Source organism: Dasypus novemcinctus, chromosome 16, assembly GCF_030445035.2.
Source record: "Dasypus novemcinctus isolate mDasNov1 chromosome 16, mDasNov1.1.hap2, whole genome shotgun sequence".
Lineage (NCBI taxonomy): Eukaryota > Metazoa > Chordata > Mammalia > Cingulata > Dasypodidae > Dasypus > Dasypus novemcinctus.
Genome location: NC_080688.1, coordinates 14805649 through 14819955, shown reverse-complemented (window position 1 = coordinate 14819955; position 14307 = coordinate 14805649). Strand labels below are relative to the sequence as shown.

Here is a 14307-nt window from a genome sequence, read left to right as displayed (position 1 = left end):
TGCCGAATCCATCTTCCTCCAGTTAAAATAAAATAAGAATTTTACACCTTATTAAGCAATAATTACAGCCCTTATCCAGCAGAAAGCAGTTACAAAAAAAAAAAAAAATCATCTCCCTTCAGCATCCCTTTTAATTTAAAAGTGTAAACTCTTATTTAAAGATAAAACAAATTAATACATAGATCTAAAACCTGCCTAAAAATCCACATGACACCTGTAGGCCCAGAATAACTGCAGGGGGCCCCCGCGCCAAAATTCTGCTGTCCAAAATAAAAACTTCTAAACTTCTAAAAACAGTCCTGAGGGCTACAGTAAAGATTAATAATCAATCAAAGCAACAAACAGCCATCCACATCATAGCTCCAACAATAATTATGCCAAAGCTTAACAAGTTAAACTTTGGCAAAAGTGGGAAATAATGTGGGCTATGGGTGGAAGGCTCTTTGTCTCTTCAAAAATAACCTAAACTATCTGTAACTTGAGAGTGTGCAGGGATAAAAGGCTGCAGTCCTGCCCTTAGTAACCATGGCAAGGACTCCAGTCCCAGGAAACAGTTTAACAATGCAACGTCTATAAACTTGAAGTATTCAGGGGAAATGCAAAACAAATATGCTAAAAGCTTATCTAGAATGCCTGAAGTCCATGCTAAAAGCCTACCTAAGATGTAGAAGATATATATGCTAATTCAAGCCTATTAAAAACAGAAACAAAAGACCTTTTAGCCTTTCCTCTGTATAAAAAGAACTCAAAAATTTTGTTCCAGGCTCTGGATTAAAACAAAAAACTCCCGATCCGGCCAGCCATCAATAAACCATTTTTCCTTCTCAAAATCATTCCTGATTCCTGGCCTCTCTATATGCAAATAATTAAACCTCTCTCAAATTCAACAACACTACCACATGCATATATAAAAGTCAACTTAAAATTGACCAAATACCTAAATATAAGAATGAGGACTATAAAACTCCTAGAAGAAAACATAGGGAAGCATCTTCAGGACCTTGTGTTAGTCAACGGTTTCATAGACTTTACATCTAAAGTCCAAATAACAAAAGAAAAAAAATAGATAAATGGGACCGCATCAAAATTTAACAGTTTTGCATCTCAGTGGACTTTATAATGAAAGTACAATGACAACTTATACAATGGGAGAAAATGTTTGGAAATCACATATCTCATGTGTTTAATATTTAGAATATATAAAAAAATCCTTTAAATTATCAACAAAGAAAAGCAACCCAATTGAAAATGGGTAAATAGTTGAATAGACATTTTTCCAAAGATGATATACAAATGGCCATAAAGCACACGAGAAGATCCTGAACATTATTAACCATTAGAGAAATGCAAATCAAAACTACAATATTATACCATTTTATATCATCTAGAAGCTACTGTTAAACAGAAAAATACGAGTATTAAAGAAGTTATGAAGATGCAGGAAGAGTCATTCAATGCTGGTGGGAAGACAGTTTGGCAGTTTCTCAGAGAGTTAAGTATGTATTTACCATATGACCTGGCAATTCCACTTTAGGTATATACCCAAAATAATTGAAAGCAGTGTTTCAAACAAACATGTACATTTGTGTTATTCACATCTGTTGAAAGATGGATGCAATCCAAGAGCCAATCAATCAATGAATGGATAAACAAAATGTGGTAAATGCCCACAATGGAATATTATCCAGCCATAAAAAGGTGTAACATTCTGATACATATGACAACATGAAAGAACCCTGAAGACATCAGGTTGAGTGAAAGAAGTCAGACACAAAAGGACAAATATGTAAGGTCACACTAGTATGACAGAATTAGAATAAGCAAGCAAAGAACCAGAATCTAGAATACACATTACAAGTGAAGCAGGCTAAAAAGATAGGGAATAGACTGATCTGGAACCTGACAGAGAGTCCACGTGGACATCAGAAACCCACAAGGTGGCTGCTGGAGGAACCCCACCTACGGATTCTGCTATCCAGAACAAAGACTCCCTCCTGAGAACAACGAAAAGCCCAAATGTTCCCTAGAAACTTTATCATTGGGTCCTCACTAAGGAATTACGGGTGGGGTAACCAATCCAAATAGCAAACAACTGGAACCCCCTCCCCTGCCATTTGCAAAATGGACAAAATAATTAACAGTTTAAAAGCTAGGTGCAAGCACGGGCTCTTGCCTTGCTCTTTTCGCCTAGGCATCCATCCTGCCATCTTTGTGTTGTTTTTGTCATTTTTCTTCTGCCTCATGGCCACGCAAGTAACCTAGGGATTTATAATCTATAATGGGGAATTGTAGCTTGTAAATCAGCCCTCTTCATCCCTTTCACCCCTTTTTCCTCTCCCTGGGTCCCCTGCTCTGTTATTTTCTCCCATTTCTCTTCCCTCCCTACCTGAACAAATTACTGGCCTTACTCACCTGGCATGCTTTCAAAATTAATTTCTGCAGCACACCTGAGAATCCAGATAGAATCTGGTAACATATTTGGCTAGCCAGGTCGAGGTGTTTATTGGTAAGTGAAACTATGGGCTACAGCCTGCTTAATGCCTTCCTTTGCTTCTCTATTTTAAACGGGTTTGCGTCTGAATCTCCAAAGGTTGTGATACTGGGAGGGAAGGGGCTGAGGTCTGGAAATTCTTTGTGTCTGCACCACCCACCCCATCTTGTTAGATCTAACCCCACTCGGGAGGCTGGGGCACAGCAGGGGAGTTCACTATGAGGCTGGTCTTTCAAGCAAGACTTTGCCCTCAACGCTGGAGACCTCTGCCTTCCTTCCCCGCAGCCCTTTCAAGAGGGCAAAGGGCAATAGTGGAGGCCTGAGGGCTTACCCCTCCACTGGGCCCAGGCCTCTGCAAGCGGCTTTCCTACTGACCACACCCACCTGGAGGAAGGAAGCCCAAAGACCATGGGCAGAGTCTAAACGAATGCCATGGGCGTTCTCCTCAGGGTGGCCACGTTGCCAGAACACCCTTGCAATTTCTAACCTTTACCCATATTTTAATTTTTTACTGAATCTCTCTTTGCAGGTTTGTTAGGATGCTTTGGTCTGTTTTAAAAACCGGGAAAATAAAGTTCTCGTGGAAAGTGCCTTTGTTTAGCAGGGAAGCTATTGCCTCAGGACCCCAGAGCCTATTAACTTTGTACAATTAAGCACTAATTACTTAATGGTCTTTTAATAACTGGTTTAACTGGAAAAGTATCACAGTAAAATAAGAACTAAGGCTGCACTTAATAATTCTGAAAGGATAGGTGGAAGAAGCACAATTCGGCTTGGCAGCTTCAGGTTAGAAATCACTTCAGCCTGTCTCCCAAGTCCAGCCTGCCCCGGGTATCCCTGCGGCAGGGGCTCTCTGATTTCCTGGGGTGGTGGCAATCAGAGAGCAGCCAAACATTTCCTGAGATTTGACTCAGTAACTTCTATTTGGGTTGGTCTCGGACCCTGGAAAGTAGGGGTGCCGAGAACCAGAGCAGGAAACTGAATGGCCCCCATTCCTTGGGCCCATCCATTCAGAGAGCAGCCAAATATCCCCTGGGACAAACATCTCAGGTGCTTTGATTTGGGGTCACTGCTCAGGCCTCCCAGTCAGCTTGGGCTCATTTATCTGATATCCAGAATCAGATACCCCCAAGACCTGCCCACAAGGATGCTTGTGGCCCACTTACGCCCTGAAAATAAATATTCTCAGGATGCTGAGACAGGGCTTCAGCTCCAAATTATGTGGACTGGTGAATTTAGTCAGACTAGAATCCTGGGATGCCAGAAAGGTCGACTAAAAAGTGCTTCTCATTATTCCTAGAATAATGAGTGCAACCTCTAACATACCAGCAGGCTCCCCATTTGGATGTATTCTCATGAACTGGACAACCCTACCAACTGAAGGGTTGAAGAAGCAGAAACTGATCTTCTTCTGCAACACTGCATAACCACAGTATAGCCTTGAAGGTGGCCAAAATTGGCCTGTAAATGGTACTGTAAATTATGACAGCATTTTGCAAATATACTTCCTCTGTAAGAAGGAAAGAAATCAGTCAGAGCTTTCATATGTTCAGCTCTTTTTGGCTCTATATCAGGATACAAGGTTCAGTGGATCTTGCAAGTCATGTTATGCTCAAGAAATGAAACCACTCCCTGAAGGGGTGGGTGGTATCTTAGATGATCCCCTCCTCGGTCCCGCCTCCCTCCAGCCTCTGCTTCCATGCCTCCTGTGCCTATGCTACCCAAGCAGGAGTCACAAGAAGTGGAGCATCTTTCCACCCTAATAGGAAACACAAAGACGGCCTCTACCCAGTAAGGAAAGGAGCAAATGGAGAAGCAAGAACAATTAGAGTCCATGTTCCCTTCTCCATGACAGATTTAACTCAGTGTAAGGAACATTCGGGGCAATTTTCAGAAGACCCAGAAAAGTTTACTGAGGAATTCCAAAAGTTAACCCTAAATTTTGAGCTAACACGGGGAGACGTGCATGTTACCTAGTCTCGTGTTGCACCCCTGAAGAAAAGCGGGGCATTTGAGAAGCAGCCCGGGGGCATAAGGAATTGCCATCTGGGTGTATTTATCCCGAGTGAAGCCAGCTGTCCAAGGAGGGATCAACTCAGCAGAAGCAACTGACAGGTCATACGAGTGCCAGGCATTGGATGGCCTAAAATATCTCTTCAAGAAATGAAGCTACGTATCATCTAAATCTCTAACCCATTGCCTTAAAAACCCCTTGTCCTTTTTTCTTTTAAAAAAGGCAGTGTCCCTTCTCATCCCCCTCTTAGCTGCTTTCAGCATAACCAGCAGTATTGAAAATTGGGGTTGGCAGTCTATACTAAAACTCCTTGTCTATTTCAATTGCTCCCTACAACTAACAGCATGGATAAAACCAACTGTGCCTTAAACGCTCCGAAACAGCAGGCAGACTCTCTTGCTGCTATGGTAATGCAAAATCACAGGGAACTTGACATTCTAACTGCAGCACAGGGAAGGGTATGTCCTTTCCTTAAGGAAAAATGTCATCTCTACTTAAATTACTCTAAAACAGTCCTAGATCGTAATCAAAACCAGCAAAATAAAACCCACCAATGTCAAGAAAATGTAGCCTTTATAAACACCTGGCCTTTTCTATTCTTATGGTCCAGTGTCCTCTTAGTGGATCCGTGTATTCTTAAAATTCTAATTAAATTTATTTCTTCCAGGATCAACATCTTGTTAACCATATGGGGACTTCATCCAGCTTCATACAGGATGCCAGATCCATCTTCTCCCAGTTGAGATAGAGTAGCAAGGGAGTTCTATGCCTTCTCAGGCAGGGTCTGTGAGCCCGTAACTGGCAGGAAGCAGCTACAGAAGAAAGATCATCTTCCTTCAGCACCGCTTTAAGATTAAAGGTGTAGAACTCGCTGAGGGGGCAATGAAGCAGGCTAGTAAGATAGGGAATAGACGGATCTGGATCCTGACAGAGAGTCCACGTGGACATCAGAAACTCCCACGATGGCTGCTGTAGGAACCCCACCCCCGGATTTTGCCACCCAGAACAAAGTCTCCCTCTGACAACAAGGAAAACCCCGGATGTTCCCTAGATACTTTATCATTGTGTCTTCACTAAGGTATTGGTGGGTGGGGTAATCCATCCAAACAGCAAACAGCTGGAACCCCCTCCCCTGCCATTAGCAAAGGGACAAAATAATTAACAGTTTAAAAGCCAGGCACAAAGTGGAGGTGCTTGCCTTGCTCTTTTTGTCTACAGATCCATCCTGCCCTCTTTGTGTCATTTTTGCCATTTTTCCTCCACTATATGGCCACACAAGTAAACCTGGGGACGTTTTATAATCTATAATGGGGAATTGTGGTTTTTAAATCAGCCCTCTTCATCCCTTTCACCCCTTTTCTCTCTACCTGGGACCCTGCTCTGTTGTTTTCTGTTATTTTCTCCCATTTCTCTTCCCTCCCTACCTGAATAAATTACTGGCCTACTCACCCGGCATGCTTTTGAAATTCACTTCTGCAGCATAGCCAAGAACCTAGATAGAATCTGGTAACACAAGGGCACTGATAGCGAGAGGGTAGGGAATAAGGAGTTAAGGCTAAAATGTACAGAATTTTTAATTTGGGATGATCAAAACGTTTTGGTAATGGATGGTGGTGGTAGCACAACATTGTGAATGTAATCAGTAATACTGGATTATATATTTGTGTGTAGTTAAAAGGGGGAATGTTGGGTTTATATAGGTTACTAGAATCAAATTTTTTTAAAAATCCAAGGAATGCACAACACAGTGAACCCTAAGTTATACCATGGGACTACAGTTAATAGTACAAGTATAAAAATGTGCTTTGATCAATTGTAACAGATGTAACACACCCGTATAAGGTGTTAATCATGGCGTGGTATATGGGAACCCTGTATGCTCTACACGATTTTTCTCTAAATGCACCACTTCTATAATAAAGAAGAAAGCCTGTTCCTGCCCTCATAGAACTCACCTTCTATCGTGCGATACAGCTCACACACAAGTTAAGTAAAGTACGCATGGTGAAAAGTGTGAACAGTGTTGTGGAGGGAGACAAAGCAGGGAAGGGCAGTCAATAATGGACTGCCAGAGTGGAGAGGGAAAGCTCAACTCAAAGGGGACATGTGAGTGACTCCAGGCAGAGGGAAGATGTCCTGAAGGAAGGGTCGGCTTGGTGTACTTAGGAAATTGCAGGGGCCATTGTGACTGCCACAGGTAAAGGGCAGAGAGGAAGGATGTGGCTTTCACTCTTGGGGATCCCTGACCAATGGGAGGGTGATTTCTGGGCACAGGTTCCCTCTAAGATCTGGGACTACCTCAATGCTGAACATCCCTAACTTCTGCCTTGAGCCTGGGGAGGGGACTGAGCCCTGCTTGATGGGGTGTGGGCTGCAGGAAGGGAGGTTCCAGGGGGACTGACCTTGGTGGGGAAGGAGTCATATTTCGCCAGCAGCTGGCTGCAGGTGGTACCTTGCTTCAGCTCTTCCTCCACCTGGGCGTGGGGAAAAGAGAGAAGGAGAGATGCTGGGGACTGGTGCCCATCAGATCTGAAGGCTCTGTGCATGCCCCTTGGCCCATCCCCATCCACTCCCTTCTAATTGTGCAGGCACGTGAGACTTGCTAGATGAGTTCAGGTGGTGAAAACCGAACCTCTGGTTCTGGACAGACGATGAGGATTGTGGAGGTGAGGGCCAGGCCATTATACTGGAGTTCTGGAGGAGGAAAGTCTACCACCCTCTTGCTGTGTGGGGCACACTTCTTTAGTCTTAACCAGGTCATGGTGAATGGTACAGGAATGGCTGGGGCACCCGGTTGTGGTTGTAAAGCCGTTGGAAGCAGGGCTTTTGATGAGGCTGTTCAGTTAAGGCGTGACCCACCACTCTCATTCAGGATGGGTCTTTTTTTCTTGAGCATTTAATTTTTTAACAGTATGTTTTTGAAGATACATAAATCACAAAAAAATGTTACATTAAAAAATATTAGGTTCCCACATACCCCACCTCCCACCCGCACTCCTCCCACATCAACAACTTCTTTTATCACTGTGGCACATTCAATTCATTTGGTGAATACATTTTGCGGCACTGCTGCACCACATGGATTATAGCTCACATTGTAGTTTGACACCCTCCCCCTCTCCATTCAGTGAGTTATGGCAGGATAGATAATGTCCAGCACCTGTCCCTGAAATATCATTTCTGACAACTCCAAGCCCCGAAAACGCCTGCATATCACATCTCTTCTTCCCTCTCCCTGGCCTCAGCAACTCCTGTGACCACTTTCTCTTTTGATGAGGCTGTCTAGTTAATGTGTGACCCGCCTTATTCAGGACAAGTCTTCATCTTGTTTCTGAAGGCCTTTACAAGAGGATAAACACAGAGAGAAAGCCAAAGCAGCGAGGAAACCCAGGGAGAAGGGAGAAACCAGCAGGTGCCACCATGCGCCCTGCCGCATTTCAGAGAAGCCAAGGATCGCCAGCAGCCAAGCTCCAGGAAGAAAGCATCGCCTTGATGAGGCCTTGATGTGGATATTTTCCTGACCCCGAACCGTAAGCTCATAAATTTCCCTTGCTTAAGTCGAACTCATTTCATGGCAGGTGCTTTGCACAACCTAGGAAATGAAAATGTTGGCGCCCCTGAGCTGCTGAGTAAGGCTCCAGTTGAGCTGTCCAAGGTCTGGGCGTGTCCCTGCAGAGCCTCTGCACCGTCTTGGCAAACCCAGGCTGTGGGCAAGGCCTCGCAGGAGTGCATTCCTGTGAAAGAGCCTGGCTCCTCTGCAGGGAGTTCAAGGGGTTTTCAAAGCGGAGGGAATCCCAGCTCAACAGAGAAAGGTGAGCAGCTACCACAGGCAGAGTCTGGCATTGCTCCTCCTCTCTAGCACTCATCTGACTTGATGATTCTTATCACCCCGGCCCTCACCACATTTCCAGGACTTTGACATTCCCATGCTCACTCGTTTCATCCCCACCACCAACCTGTGGTCATTCTACAGAAACCAGGCAGGATCAATGGCCTACTGTAAGTTCAACTGTGTCCCCCCAAAAGAAGAGTCCACGTCCCTCTCCTAGATATATGAAGAGGCTCTTTAGTTAAGATGAGGTAATACCCAGGTTAGTGTGGGCCTTAAACCAATGTGACTGGTGTCCTTATAAGAAGAAGAAATTTAGGCACGGACAGAGAGAAGATAGCCATATGATGGAAGGCAAGGTAGAGTTAGACCTCAAGCCCCTGGCAGATTCCTGCAGACTTCAGCACCAGCACGACCCTGGGGACACACTGATTTTGGATTCTGGCTTCAAGAACTGACAATGTGTTTCTGTGCTTTTGAATCACCCCAGCCTGTAGCAGCCCTGACAAATGAGGCCACAGGCAGAAGCAGCTGGGGCAGTGCTTGAAGAGTCTGGGTTCTAGTGATGTGGGCTATGGGTGGAAGACTCTTTGTCTCTTCAGAAATAACTAAGCTGTTTGACTTGTTTCTCTTCAGAAATAACTAAGCTGTTTGACTTGTGAGTGTGGAAAGATAAGAGGCTGCAGTCCTGCCCTTAGGGAAAATGGCAAACAGGCTCCAGTCCCAGGAACTGTTTAACAATGCAAGAGCTGTAAACTTTAAGTAGTTAGGGGAAATGCAAAAACCAAGGCTTATCTAGAATGTCTGGAGTCCTTGCTAAAAGCTTACCTAAGATGTGGATGAGATATATGCTAATTGAAGCCTATTGAGAACTGAAACAAAGGGACCATTTGGCCTTTCCTCTCTGTATAAAAGATGTTTGAAAATCTTGTTCCGGGCTCGGGATTCAAACTGAAAGCTCCCGAGTCCGGCCGGCCGTCAATAAACCATTTTTTCCTTCTCAAAATCATTCCTGAGTCCTGGCCTCTCTATACTCAATTAATTGAACTTCTCTTAAATTCCACAACATTTTTGGCAACCACGGAGGGATAAAAATGAAGGCCAGAGACGGTAGCATTTTGCTGCCCCTTCCAAATCCCCGAGGAAGCCGGGAGGACTCGGGTGAACCCCAAATCTGGGCGCCCCTGGATTAAATTTAATCCAGAAAAGATGTGGGCTCCACCAGAATCTTCCCGACAAAATCGAGGGGCAATGGAAGGTCTGAAGAGAAAGATTCTGGGAACGAAAAAGAACTCCGAACATGGAAGAAGGTGAGACTCCCCGGGTGAGCACAGTCTGGAAGGCCCTAGCTTTAATTGCTAGGAAGGGGAGGCTGATCACCTCCCGAGAGAACCCTAGTAGCCCCAGAAGGCTGGGGGGAAGCCGTTCTCTCTAGGCTTGGGAAAAGGAGGAAAACCGGGGAAAAGCCCTGGTGTTTTGGGTTTGTCTAACTGCATGTTAGAATCTGGTACTGGTCTTATATCCACTAAAGGAGTGGAGTCTCGATTTTAATAGGAAGGGCTATTTATAGGTTCAAGTCCTAATGTCCTGGAAATTGGTCTAGATTAAGGAAAACAAAACTTGGTTACAGGAAAATGGATCGGCTTTTCTGGTGGAGCTTGGTCTGGGTGTAAAGTTTAAACAGTGGAAAAGTCTAGCTGAAATCTTTTGTTATGGTGCTAATTTGTGAATGAATTCACTTTATACCAAATGTTAAGTGTTCTGAGGTTTGTGATGGCTGTGGGGGCAGCCATGGTGAAAATAAATATATAAACTTGTGGGTCAGATTAGTGACCTTTGTGCTTCTGTCTGTGTCAGCTCAAGGCTAGTGTTGGAGTTGTGTCCTTATGTAGAGTGGAATTACAGCTGAGCTGGAGCCCTCCCTTGCCATTGGCAAGGGGGTGAAATGATTCTGGGGCAAAAGCTGAGGAGTCTGGATGTTTGCGGAGTCTAGATGTTTGTGCATGCTCTGCTGTCTTGTCTCTGGTCTGGCCCTTTGCTGGGGCTTGGAGGCCATCTGTGTCCGCGCCACACACCCAAGTTTGTTGGGGATGTCCCAGTCAGGGTGGCTGGGTCCCTGGGAGAGTTGCCAAATTTGAGTAGGTTCTGTCTGCCCATTTTGGCTGAAAGCTGGAAAGGGGGGAGCGGCTTGCCCCTTTCCAGTGAGTCCACCCTTCTATTCATAAGCTGCATTCCTGTTTGTTGTGCACCCGACTGCCTGGAAGGGGGGGAAGTGAAGGGGGTGAAAAGCAGAATCAGAATAAATGCAGTAAAGTTCCCTCCTTAGGGTGTCAAAGCCAAAATACGTTTGCATTCTGCTCAGGTTCTTAGAAGGTATTGTAGTAACCTTAAGTAAGAGAATGTGTTCTGTGAAGGTAAAATTTGTCTTAAGGGTATAAATATAAAGGTTTTACAAAGCATTGTTTAAGGTATTTAAGTGGCTAATTGCAGAAAGTCATTATTTAACAAAACTGAATTGATAATAATAATAAAAGGCAATTTTATAACAAACTTATTCGGCAGCCAATCTCCCCTGCCAACTTACTTCCAAAAAAACTGTTTCTGTTATTACATGCTACTAAGTATTTAAAGTGAAGAAAAGTTCATTGTTTTAACAAACTTGTTTAGTATTAATGGGAATTATATGTTGTAAGAAGTTTGCCTGGTAATTTAGTATGTGGGATATATGGAGTGTGTTTTTATTGTTAAGGAAACAGAAGATGATTTTGTCCTAAGATAAAATGATTGATTATTGGAAAGAGTAGAGTGTGGGACAGAACCTGAATGAATACTGAAAGTGTAGAAGGTTTGTGGAAGGGAAATTTTTATGATTAAATTGAGTAAGATCAATATATAAAGAAAATCTTTTATCAATAGCTTCTTGTGCTTTAACCTCATCATATCCTCAATGTTTGAAGAAGAGTCTTACCTCTTTTAAAAGAACATTTTATGTTCTAGAAATCAAATCCTGAAAAGTAGCCTTTTATTTCAAACTAACTGCAAGAGATTTATTCTTTTACTTTAAAGGAAAATTAAAGTAATGGTTAACTTCATTTAATATGTTATAAGTTGAATGAAAGGTATTTAAAGGTGTTATAAAATTAATAGGTTTTTAAAAAAATTAATAAAAACTGTAACTAAGAGTTAAAATCATTTATAAATGCATTTATATTATAAAACAGTGGAAAGACAATAACTGAGATTATAGCTGGGTGAATTTAGCCTGAAACTATTATTTAAGTGTAAATTCTACACTAACCTTTCCTTTGTTTATGGTTACTTCAAGCCTAACCTCACCCTTTGCCTTTGCCTATGGTTATTTCATAATTGAGAAGAGCTGGGACATCACTGTCTCCTCTCCTGGTATTAGTAACCCTTTCTCTCATGAATTCAAGTGTAAACTAAATAAATTGCTGCCTGAAAGAATAAGGTTAAATGGCCACTGGAGTTTTATTATCTCCAAAATCAAAAAGGGGGGTGGAGGGGGAGAAGTCTCCTGCCTTGACGGTCAGTGTCCCTAAGAGTGGCAATTCATGAGAGAAAGCAGTCTGTCTCCCTGAGGCTTCAAATAGCCTCAGTAAATATATATAAAGTTAATCTTGTTGCTTATCCAAAATTCTGCTAATTTCAAAGTAAAATATAAAGTTCTAAAACAAAATGGTGCTAAGGCATTGAGAACATTTTGGTTATTACAATCCATTAAGTAAGAAAGAAAATTCTTGTGGTAAACTGCATGGTCATAGTGCAAATTAAGAAGAGTTTCAAAAGTCTTTGAAAAGTTTAAAGTAACTAAAGTCATGTTGTTGTGTCAAACTATTCATGTCTGCCTATTTGCTCAAATTGTTGAGGTTAAATATGCAGTTATATAAGTAATATGTATTTCTGGACCCCTAATTAATTAAGCTAAACAGTATATAAAATAATGCAAATTACAAGTAATAGCAATGAGTTGTGTTTGTGTCTAACTCTTTGTGTCTGCCCATTTTTTAAAAAAAAGCTCAATGTATGTCTTCATACATCAGGATAATATCAAATTAACAAATAAAAATTCTTAAAAGAGGTCTATTCAAATTGTTAAAAATTAAATATGCAGTTATATTTATAAATATTCTTAAAGCCCAAATTGAACTAAGCAGGATGAAAAAGTCATAGAAATCTGATTATGGAAACAATTGGGAAAGGGCCTCCTCTTTGCAAGAGCTTTTAAGGCAGGACTAGGTGTGGCAGATTAAACCTATCTTACTAGGCTAGGGAATTGAGAATCAGTTTGCCTGGTAATTTCCCAGTTTCAACCTTTGTCAGCCATAAATTGCAAAAAAAAAAAAAAAAAACCACACAAAGATTAGGTTAATTTTCACATAAGAAAAATGTTGATGTAACCTGGCAGCCTTCTGCCTCAGTCTCCCACTCCCGGGTTGGACAGCAGTGGAGGAGACCAGTTTAGGCCAGTCCTATGGGCAGTGGAAGGATGCCCAAGAAGGAGCTAACTAAGTCGGTGCCATTTCAGCACTAAATTCTATTCCTTATTTGAAAAAGGGGGGAGCAGGTAAAAACTAAAATGGTTGGAATGTGATAGAAGAAGCAGTTAAATCAAACTTTTGCGTGGGAAAGTTAAATCTCAGATAAGCTGTAACTTCTGAAGTATCCAATCTATGGAAAAACAGGAAGAGCTTGCATGCTAGGCTTAGGGGTATAAATTGTGTCATTTTTCTTTGTTCGTGGCACCAGCCATATCTGGCTCTGCACCCCTTCTTGCAAGATTGAGAATAAATTATTTTCTTCTCCACAATCTGGTGAGCCTTAATTTCTTCCAGAAGATTTCTTTCCAATGAAATAAAGGTAATTAGTGGCTCTATTAACAAATTTCAGTAAGTAAAGGAAAGTCCATAAAAACTATGGAGAGATCTTTCCTGGGTTATGATTTTAAAAAAATTAAGTAATTGTGTAATGTGTTTTAAAACCTGGTAGTCAGTGTGCTTTTAATTTAATAATTTTGATAACTTAAAGAAAAGAAGTTTTTAGCTTCCTGTAAGGGAAAAAGAGAACATTCCTTGCATAAACTATTATGGTTTCAATTTTATTTAACCTGAGTGTAATCTCCCATAGTTAATTTATAAACTAAATTAACATTATATGTACAAAATCTTTAGAGTAATGAAAATTGTAAGTTCACATTGGTGAAATTAGGCTAAAGGAAAAAGATTGTAGATATGCTCTCTTAAATAAAGAGTAAATTTCTTTCATTGGTAATTGTAATTTAGTAAGTTTATTTAAACATGAGGTGTCTAGTCAATGCGGTTATAGTCAATTATAAAGAGTTTGTAAAACATCTTCCAAACTGAAAATGTTTAAATAATGCTAGTTGTAGAAGTCATTGTTAACTAAAGAAACTTAGATTGGTATTGGTAGCAGAAATAACTTCATGATAATAAACCTGTCTGAAGGCCACTGCAAAATACACATTTAAGTAAATGGTAATAAAAAGTTGTCTTGATTCTATTGGAAATATTCTGTTTTCATTCTAACAATGAAAAATAATATTTTTCCTCTATTACTAAAGTAAAGTACCTACTGTTATCTTCATAGTAAAATTGTGTAAGTAAATAGTCATTTGATATATGTATTGCATTAAGTTGTTTAAAATATATATAAAACAAGGAATAAACTTTAACATTGTCAAACTCTTGTGCATTCGAACCAGGCCTTGTATACATTACAGGTGGCCTCTCCATGTGAGTTATTGGCTAGGCTGGTCACTGACCCCTCAATTAAAAATATGTGCTATATCAGTCTCTGGTTCTGCTCCTGAAGTTGATGGATACTATATTGCAGTTTCAAGCTCCTGCAGCCAATAATGACTCGGTACAGCCAAGTGTACAATGGATATCGCCTCCAGACTGGCACTGTTCCATGGTGCCAGAGAGCACTATGCAC

At 41.6% G+C, this 14307-nt stretch overlaps 1 protein-coding gene across 1 annotated transcript in view; it reads right to left on the bottom strand.

Moving 5' to 3' along the window:
• Positions 1-14307, bottom strand: part of LOC101435655 (L-amino-acid oxidase-like) — a 40007-nt gene that overhangs the window by 17466 nt on the left and 8234 nt on the right. Inside the window, exon 3 of the mRNA XM_071208387.1 lies at positions 6908-6979. Within this exon, the coding sequence (XP_071064488.1) occupies positions 6908-6979 (72 nt within the window). The remainder of the gene's footprint in view (positions 1-6907; positions 6980-14307) is intronic.